General features: G+C 35.8%; 1 protein-coding gene across 1 annotated transcript in view; it reads right to left on the reverse strand.

The window, feature by feature from the left end:
- Nucleotides 1-8614, reverse strand: part of LOC131659103 (uncharacterized) — a 77871-nt gene extending 69257 nt beyond the window's left edge. Inside the window, exon 1 of the mRNA XM_058928341.1 lies at nt 8441-8614. Coding sequence (XP_058784324.1) covers nt 8441-8614 — 174 coding nt within the window. The remainder of the gene's footprint in view (nt 1-8440) is intronic.
- Nucleotides 8615-10871: the final 2257 nt, after the last annotated feature.

The raw sequence follows: 10871 nt of genomic DNA on the forward strand, positions 1-10871 counted from the left end.
ATATTATTGTTATCATCAAAACTAAGATAATTGATCAGAACAAATCTTGTTCTAACAGGCTTTTCTTTGTATATGTGTTTTTTCATCATTTTCTTTTTGAAAGATATTGACTGCCTTGATTAATGATTGATAAACCATCATTGGCTTTTGATTGACATCTCCAACACTTCTTTGATGTGTGCGGATGAATGCTTGCGATTGAAACCTTTGTTGAAAGGTGTACTGAATGATTCTCTTAAAATAGAATGCACAGCCAAATTAACCGAGAACTACCCTGCCCCAGGTTATGATCAAGGGTTTTAATTAGTACAGGAAAGAAAATTCTACTTCTTAGGCTCAAAGGGGTTGACGAGGGATTAACATCCTTATATCTCCACTGTTTAGGAATTGAAACAATGCCTGTACATCGTCAGCATAGTCCGCTCAAAAGCATACTGCATGAGGTTGCGGTATCGTTTTCGTCATCCTCCCTCAAAAGGTATACAACTTTAGCAGGAGTTGAATATCACAAAACATATGCAAAGTAGAGACATAATTTAAAATGAGTGATAGCGAAATAATTTATTCAAGACAAATATATGCAATGCACTGGTGATGATTATTAAAATAGATAATGTCTATCATGAGTCAAATGTTTAAACAAACAGGAAAGAACTTGCAAATGAAAGTAGATCTAATGATCCAAAAGTTCGTCCGTCGAGACGTCAATCAATCATGTCATGACTAGGCATAGGAGCGGTGATCACCACAGGGGTTTCAGGAGGGTTGAATTTGATTTCCCCGTTATAGATTAGATCTTGAATCTTATTCTTTAATGTCCAGCAATTGTTTGCGTAATGTCCAAGAATGTTGGAATGGTACGCGCACCTTGCATTGAGTTTATAATAGGTGTTAGAATTCATTGGCTCGATTTCCCTGAGCGTCTGGATCATATGAGTGAATTGATTGTTGTGACTCAGTTGTCGTGATTCCATTATCGTGACTCAGTTGTCGTGACTTTGTTGTCGTGATTCCATTATCGTGACTCAGTTGTCATGATTCCATTATCGTGACTCATTTGTCGTGACTTCGTTGTCGTGACTCAGTTGTGGTGATTCCATTATCGTGACTCGGTTGTCGTGATTCTATTATCGTGACTCAGTTGTCGTGATTCCATTATCGTGACTCAGTTGTCGTGATTCCATTATCGTGACTCAGTTGTCGTGACTTTGTTGTCGTGATTCCATTATCGTGACTCAGTTGTCGTGACTTTGTTGTCGTGACTCAGTTGTCGTGATTCCATTATCGTGACTCGGTTGTCGTGACTTTGTTGTCGTGACTCAGTTGTCGTGACTTCATTGTCGTGGTCTTTTCTGATTTGAGTGTCATGATTAAATCTTTAATGGCACGCTTCAACGGTCTACCATCCTTTACACCATAACCAGGATTGTTCGAATAATAAGCGCATCTCGCATTGTAGTTGCACCCCAAGAATAGGAGTGCCTTTAATTCTTCTTGCCCCTTGGCCAAGTTAAAGATCATCTCTCGGAATTGGTTGTTCTGAGCCTGAAGATTTTTGACTGATTGCTCAAGATCCATTTGTGCTGAAATAAACAGCGAGGAGGTGAGAAACCTGTGGTGGAAACCTGTGATGCAATGTTATGAATGCAGATGAAATATTTTCAAGGATCTCCGGAAATTTAGTTAGCAACGTAAAAAATGATTTGGTCGCTTCTTCGTTTGATGAACTCTGATTTTTGGATGTTCTTCTATGGGAATCAAGCTCACCATATCCAGTGGGTCATAGCCTCTGATTCGGGAACTTTTGACTTTGAAGGTACATGGCTAGAGGAAAATAAATCCTCTTGCCCCTTAATAGGTACAACGTCTCTAAATTAGGAGACATGTGGCTAGAGGAAAATAAATCCTCTTGCCCCTTGATTAGGAATTCAGTCCTTGATAAGAGCACCTGAAATTGTGCGCCCTAAATCCCTAAGATCCTTGAAAGGGTTAGTTAAATCATGTTATGCGTATGATGTCATGATGTCATGATGTTATGCAATGCATCAGGCAAAGCGTAAGATAGTAAGGACGAGTGAGTCCCACAAGAAAAAGCTGCAAGAAAACCAAAGGGTTAGTAGCAAGCACAGACAAGTCACACAAGTGTCCTTAGGTTTAGAGGCTTGCTTGAAGTTCGTAGGTAAGTACCCTCCCCACTGAAGTTAAGTTGGTTCAACCTGTCCTAGAATAGTAACCGGGTTCTATGGTGCTCATATCCCTGATCTTTCTCGCGGGCATTGTCTCAACATGGTGTGGACCTCCGTTTTTTCTCGGGCCATACCTCTGAGCGGGAGAGATACGTGAACTGACTCTTTTTTATCGCTTATGCTTTCGCATTTTTGAAAATTCACAGAGTCGCCACCGACCTTTTATTTTATCCAATTAAGGAAAGGTTTATAAAAGAAACAGAAAAAAGACCTTTAAGAAATTCTGGGTAAGGGGGTAGGTTATACAAAGGGAAGGTGTTAGCACCCTTTGTATCCATGGTTATCCATGGGCTCTTAAGTTTGCTTAGCTCACTTGTTTTTCGATCACTTTTCAATTGCTTTAGAATGCTCATATGTGGTTTCAAATACCTTTGTAAATTGAATTTTGTAATGATCCTTGTGTGGATGTATACAAAATGTTTGTTTATCTTTCAAAAGATGTTTTGAAAAGAACGTTAACTTTGTAATGATCCGTGTTTGGATGTATACAAAATATTGTCTTTTTGGAAAGTTTTGTTTTGAAAAACAACAGTGTATGAGAATTTTGTTTGTTTTGATTTGAGCAAGCAAACTAGGAGGTCTACCCTGAGTTGTAAGGTCTTTATCCTTATTTCCTTTTAAAATCTATCCTTTCACCGGATACAAACAAAAGGTTCGATTTTGTACTCGAAACAGTGGAATTTTGACTTTGATTTTGAAAAGAATGAGAAGGGATTACCTTAAAAGGTGCAAGTGTGATTGTGTTTGGATTCAGTATTTTATCTTTGAAGTTAGTGATCTAACGGTTCAATTTTATCTTTGACATACACGCAGTTTATATTTGCTGGAAATTAAAATGCGGAAATGTAAAGTGCGGAAAGTAAATCTACGCTATTACATCGATTGTGCAGGAAATGTAAACTAGCCTATTTACATGATTTTGACATCCTATACATTTATCTAGGAATTTAAATTGCAAGAAAAATAAAAGGCATGTTTTTGGATTTTTTATGATTGATTTTAATTATAATTAATGCATGATTAATTAAATTAAAATGAAGGAAAAAGATGAAAATAGATTTAAACCTAGAAATTAAGTTTAAAAAATGTACAAAATATTTGTCAATTAATTTTAAAACAAAACTAATTTTTTTGGAATTTTTGAAATTGATTTGAAATTGATTAAGCTTAATTAATACATAATTATACAAATAATTATACAAATAATTAAAACTTAAAGAGAAAATTATCCTAAATATGTACAAAATTAGTTTATAACATATAAACAGTATTTAATATAAAGAACAATTTTTTTTATGATTTTTTGATTGGTTAGAATAATTAAAAAGCAAACATATAAATATATACTAATTAATTATGCAAAATATTGAAATTTTGAAGAAAAATAAAATATTTTTATTTCAGAAAATAATATATTATTTTAGAAGTCTAAAAATATTTTTTGTGTATTTTTTGGATTTTTAAAACTATTTTTAATTAATTTTGCAAAGAAAATTAAAATAAAATAGAAAATAAAAGGATACATGATCATGTGTGGTTAATCTGAGAGTCCATGGTATGGGGATTCATTCTGATGCGTTGGATGAGTCATTAAATGAGATCAGATGGCCCAGATATTGAGACACGTGGTAAAAGTTACACCTGCAAAGCACAGAATCAGAGACAAATTTAAAAAAAACACGCGCGCGTCTGAACCAATGGGGGGAAGACACGTCTTCGTCTTCAACCTCCAGACAACACCTTTGACAGCGCTTTTGTAAAAAAACGCTATAATAAGTGATGCTTAAACCTGCAAAATAGCAAATAGGGGTAAACGTGTTTATAAATTTGGCGCGACATGCCCATTCAATTCGTCTAGTCCATACGAATTCAATGGTACCACTTAGAACCTGTAATTTTGCTTATTTCAGAAAGCCCTAATTTGGAGAGTATGAACCCTAAAATGGTAACTTCGTATATAAGCAACCAAATCTTAATTAAATGTCCAGAAACGATCTACACACCACACTAAGTTCAAAGATATGTCTACATCTTGCTAGATATGCGTGTGTTATGAGATATAAGTTAGTTTTAGTTTGAACAAACTGTGGCCTAGGTAGCTCGATTTATGAGGTTTCAAGACTTGGAAATGATTGAGATATGTTCAGTGATGTTTGAGGAAGGTATTAGAATGTTTAGTTTGTATGGAAAGTGACTGGAATTCAAAATTCGAATTTGAGATTTCTTTGAAAAGTTTCAAGTGATTACAAGTGTGTTACAAGCAAGGCTTTGTTTCTGAACTTGTCTCTCTTCATTACTGAAGTATGCTAGCCTATATATAAGCATTGAAGTGCTTAAAATCTAAGCTAGAAAGCAATAAGTGCTTTGTTGAATTTTTGACTTTTTCCACATGTGTAGCTTGGCATTTAAGCCACTATGGCTTGATTTTCTTCTCTCCCTCTGCTGTACTTTGGCTTGGGACAGAGTTGAATGATTCTCTTGATGAGTCATGCTTGGAATTCAAGCTATGCATTATCCTTCCATTTTCCTTTTTAAATTTAATCTTATATGTGATAAAATTAAATCAAAAATGGATAAAAATGATGTGGGCCTTGTCTTGGTCGTGGGAGGCCCATTATATTATGGAAATGATGTTTGAACCATGAAAACTTGGCCCCATTTGGAAAAAATACATTTTTGAGCAATGTTGATTTCATGTATTTTCCCAAATTTTAGCCAACTTCAACAAGGTGTAAATCCCTGAATTTTTGTCATATGAAGGAGATCTTGCACTTTTTGGAAATCTCAAAGAGTCCTCTAACCAATGTCTTTGGTCTCATGTCAAAATGACTTTTGATGCTCCTTGTGTGTCCTTTTGAAAAAAGTGTCTTTTTGTTGACTTTGAAAATGACCTGTAATGTCTTTGGTCATATTTTTCAAATGGTGAATGCAATGACCATGGGATCAATTGCATTTTAAAGATAATTGAATTTCCTTCAATATGAGCTTTGGTTTGAATTTTTTGGATGAAGGATGAGAGAGTTATGACCAGTCAAAGTTGAGTTGACTTTTCAGGCAAAAACCCTAATTTTGAATCTTAGGGTTTTGTTGATTTTTGATCTTTCCTTGATGAATTATGATCATCCAATGATCAAATGATGAATCCTTTGACAAAATATGGACTTTGACAAAAAAAAATCATTTTTGACTGTCTGTTGACTTTTTGGTCAAACGGGTCGTCTGTTGACTGTTTGAGCTGCTGACGGTGCGTCTGAGTGAATTGAAGTTTGAAAATTTGTATGATGGTACTTTGAGATATATGGATGTGCATGAAATCCATTTTAGGTCTCAAAAACTTGTTTCTCCTGTAAAAACAAGAAAACCCTAGTCAGGGACTGTTTGTGTAGGAGACAGTTAAGCGTACTTGATTTTTGTGCAGTGTTGAGTCTCTGCTAATCGCGTGATATTCAGAAGACTTCTAGAACAAAAATCTTGGAATTTTGAATTGCAAAAGATTGATTTGATTGATGGTACAAATCACTGAGAATTGTACTGCCAGCAGTTTGGCTGTCAACTGACTGTTCAGGTATTGACGTAGCAGTTAGAGTGAAAAATCAACAGTCAAAGTTAATTTTCTTTTTGTTGTTTTTGTTTTATGTGTAAAATTAAAGTTTATTTACATGACTTGTTAAAAACACAGACATAATAAATAACTAATATATACTGTTACCAGTACAGTTTGAGTTTCCTGATTCTGCGCCTGCAAAAAGATTTTAACTCTGTACCAATTGTGTCAGTACTATTTATCTGTAAATAAATAAATAGCATGTGTGAAGTAATAAACAGTATTTGGCGTTTGCGTAAGAATAAATTCAACTGCACGCCAAATTACTGTATAAGAAAAAATTCTAAAAACTAAGTATTTCATATGTCAGGATATTTGTTGAAATAAAAATCCATGATTATATGAGACTCTTAATTTTCAGATTGGAGTTTTCTTGAAAAAAGATGCGGGCAAATTTTGGGGTATAACACATGGCACTCGATCGGCCAGCCAAAAGCATCCCTAGAGTCCAATCTCAATGAGTGTAGCATCGAGTATCAACCGGCTTCAGTCAGGAATCCAAAGCCAGCTATCTCGCTACTTCCTATAGGCCAAAGTCAAGTTCAACTAAGGTTCTAAGGGCGAATTAGTGCTTGTGACACCACGCGGTAGCCAAATGTCTCCTCGATCATATTCAAGGGCCATCAGGACAAACCAAAGCTTCGCACTAACGGTGGCCACCAGTTCAACCATAACGATACATGTCGTACAGCCTCCCTGGTCTCATGCCACATACCTAAGGTACACTAGATCCGGGTGTAGGATATTTCACACAGTAGAATACCCAAAACAGCCTTTAAAGATAAAGCAAACAAGTCAAACAAATTTAAAGTGATCCTAGCTCTAAGGTAACCCCTCTTTTATTCGAAAGCATCCCCAGCAGAGTCGCCAGTTCTGTAATACGGTGAACTGACTTTATTTGAAATGTGCGGATAGCAAGAGTTGCCACCGACTTTTATTTTATCCAATTGGAAAGCCAAAAAGAACAGGAAAGACCTTTGAAAAGAGATTGAGTTCGGGGGGTAGGTTATACAAAGGGAAGGTGTAAGGCACCCTTTGCATCCATGGTTATCCACGGGCTCTTAATTGCTTAGCTCACTTGTTTGTTTGAATTGTTGAAAAGTGTCGTGTGTGAATAGTAAAAAGATTTCATTAAGGACTTTAGCTTGTAAATAAGCATAGCCTTGTTTTGAAAGTATTTGAAAAGGAGGTGTGAAAAGCATTTGAATTTGTTTGTATTGAGCAAGCAATTAAGAACTACCTACCCTAAATTCGTCTTTTTTGTTCTTTAAGTCTTTCGGGCGAAAGGGTCTATCCATACCATAAAGGGTAGGAAGTCTTTCAATTGGATGTGCGGGTCATCGAAGGGTCATCGAGAGGTATCGTTCGCCACAAGACTGTCCCTTACCATAAAGAGGACAGGTAGTCTAAGGGAAGGATATAATAGTCATTAAGGCAACAATAGGGATACCTTAGCAATTGAAGGGACTATCATCATTTATCAAGGCGACATCGAGGGACGAGATCATCTTATTCGTAGGCAACTCGAAGGGACCGTGATCTTTTATTCTGAGGGACTATGATGATTTGAATTCGTAGGCAACAAGCTAAGGTATCCCTATATCCGAGGGACTTGACTATTTTTGATCGAGAAGGCAACAGGCAACAAGAGGAGTACCCTAAAGGTGTTTGTGTGCATCAATCACGTGGATTAGATTCATATATTTATCTTGTATTAGATGAGCTATCATTCAGTTAATTACTTATCTTGCACTCCCTATTTACTAACCACGCAGTTAAAATGGCAGAAATTAAAGCGGAAAGATAAAAGTCCTACGCTATTACAATAAACACCTGCGGGGATGGGGAAAATTAAAACAGAAAATAAAATAAAAAAAATGGTAAATAATTAATTTAATTTTTCTTGAGCCTTGATCTTCCTCAAATTCCTGATTGACCCTGAAAATTACAATGAAAATAATAGGGCTAAGTGTATGAGTAATTCATTGACAGTTGAAAATAATTTAAACCATAAGGCAAAAATTAAAATCAAAGGTAAAAATAATTTAAATAATAATAAAGAGGGATCATAACTTAGCTTTTGATTGCCCTGGCACGTAGTCGTAGAATTTCTGATTAACCCTGAAAAGAATTGACATGACATGAAGAAGAGAAGCGTAAGTGCATTCACCGATTCAAACCCTAAAAAGTTTGCAAACCCTGAAGGGTTATTTAAGAAAACTTATTGTGACCTAAAGGTTTACAAGGCTTTAAAAAATGCGTTAATGGACACCACCTACCTGAGCTAGGGTTTATAAATGAATCAGGCTAACAAACCTAAACATTTATTATTAATTTTTTACCTAATTATTTAATTGCTTAAAAATATATACAAAAACAAATATCCTTAATGCTATGAGAAAAATCGAGTTTCGATTAAATTAATAATTATGTGATATTATTATAATAATAAAAACATTTAAATGAAATAAATTAAATAAAAAACAAAAGGAAATAAATAAAGGTTTAAAAAAAAAAAAAAGAAAAAGAAAAATAAAGAGAGGAACTCAGCTGGGCAATGATTCGGTGTGACGCATCCTGGAGGGTGTACCATGGGGCTGCATCCTTGATGCTTTAGATCTTGGCGCACTGGAGATCTGAGGGTTGATAGGTGAAGGTGTATTGCAAGCACTCCTAGTGGTGAGAGCACCGGATCTACAAGCAAACAAAGTTGAAAATTATTTTGTCTGGGACGAGGACCGATCCCAAGTCCTTCGTTTGCCATTAGGAGAGCGTTACCATCTGTACTGAGCAATTGAATTGTTAACAAACCAATGACATAAAATAAACATAAAATAAAGGAGTGAGTGGAGAAGTCAAAAGAGAGTCAGCCTGGCCCCCGCAGCTATGGAACGGACCAATCAGGGGGAGAAAGATAAACCGGTTTGGTTGACCAGCGAATGGTGGTATCTGAAACTGCCACGCGAGCACGTGACTGAGTCAAAGACAGAGACTCGCCGGCGCTGTGACGGTACCGTTCATCTTCTCCGGCGGGATCGACGGCCGTGACCAGAAAACTCCACGAAAATCAAAGCAAAAACAACCCATGTGTACTAAATCGAAGGCTGCGAACACGATGGCGTGGTTAGTTTTCATTAATAACGCCTGTAACAGTGACAACGAAGAGGTACAAGTCTCTTGCCCTAACAATGGCGAATCGCCATATATGCGTTAGAACTCCGACTTAATGGTTCAAAACTTCTCTAATCTGTACCAGCAACTTAAATACATGGTTAGTTGGGATTAAAACAAGCTAATAGACCAAATACGAAAATCATAACATGAATGAAAGATGACGAACGCATGAAGGACGTTTCAGACGTTATGGGACCTAACTCTTGGTCCATTCTTACCTATTAACACCCCATGAATGAATTGGTATGGTTGTCTTGGATTGAAACTTGCTAGAACTCGTGATATGAATTTTCACCTTTCTTTGTCTTTTGTAACTCTTGAAAAGCTCTAGTTCTTGGCTGCTCAATCCTTGTTTTTCCGTCCCCTCTCTTGCTGAATGTTTAGCATATATATAAAGGAAGAGATTAGGGCTAACAAAACAAGAAAACATCTCATTGAATCATTGATTTGCCTTTGAGAAAATTTGATTGAAATTAGTGCAAATCTTTCTATTTTGGGTGATTCTTCTTCATGATCATTCGAGAACGAATTTGGGCTCCTTTGTGAATATATTTGACATTTAATTGAATCAAATTTGAAGCCAAATCAAATCGTCCATTATTTTTATGATATTATTTTATTAAATTATGATTTTAATGAATAAAATCTATAAAATAATAAATAAAAACAATAAAAATATAAAAGATATATTCCATGGTCGTGGATGGGCTTAAGATGATGTTAGAACAAAAAGAAATCAAGCCCATTTAGAAAAAAAAATCATTTTGGACCATATTTCTCTTTGTACACCTCTTGAAAATTGCTCAACTTTTACATCTTATAGCTTCCTCAATTTTCCACATTTTTTAGTGTTCTTGGACTTTTTAGGAAGCTTGAAGAATTCTCTAACCAATGTTTTTGGTCCCATGTCAAAATAATGTTCCATGCTCCTTGTATGCTCTTTTGAAAAAAAATGACTCTTGGTTGACTTTTGAAAAGGACCTATAATGTTTTGGTCCATATCTCTCAAATGAAGCATTTTTAGACTGGGCATGTGAGGGACAAAGTTGTAGAGAATTCAATTTCCTTCAAAATGAGCTTTGGATGGAAAATTTATGATGTTCCATGTAGGAGTTATGGCAGGTCAAAGTTCAGTTGACTTTCTCCTATGAAAACCCTAATTTATAAACTTTTGAATTGTTGACTTCTGATCTTTCCTTGATGAACCATGATCAATTATTGATCAAATGGTGAATGATACTTCAATATGAGGATGTTGACAAAAAATCAGGAGTTTTGACTGCACTTTGACCATAGTTGACTTTTAGGTCAATTCCGTCGATTATTGATCGTTTGGGCCATTGAGTGAGAAATCTTTTGAATCAGGGCTTGACACTTGGCATGAGGATTCTTTGAAGCATATATGAGGCCATGGAGTCCATTGGAGATATCAGAATCTGACTTTTCTTTGAGAAAAGCAAAACCCTAGTTCAGGGGCACTTGTTTAGGAGATAGGTTTTGGAGCTCTGTGTGTTGATTTGAACTTGCACATAAGAAAATAGTATGGGCAAATTTTGGGGTATGACAGACTGCATGCGAGTACATATAAATTCCATTTATAAGAATGTATGGACTGCCATCCAAAATGGACCATTTCAAATAATTGTGAGAAATGCGGATGGCGTCTTTGTACCAAAACCAAAGGACAATTGGGATGAAAAAGATGGGAAAAAGTGGTCGGGCGATTGGAGAGGCCTAAATATGATAATTTTAGCACTTGGTGTTGATGAGTATCATTGGGTATCCCATTGTAAGACATCTAAAGAAATGTGGGATGCTTTAGAAGTTGCCCATGAGGGTACTACTGA

The sequence above is a fragment of the Vicia villosa genome, linkage group LG3 (assembly GCF_029867415.1).
Source record: "Vicia villosa cultivar HV-30 ecotype Madison, WI linkage group LG3, Vvil1.0, whole genome shotgun sequence".
Classification (NCBI taxonomy): domain Eukaryota; kingdom Viridiplantae; phylum Streptophyta; class Magnoliopsida; order Fabales; family Fabaceae; genus Vicia; species Vicia villosa.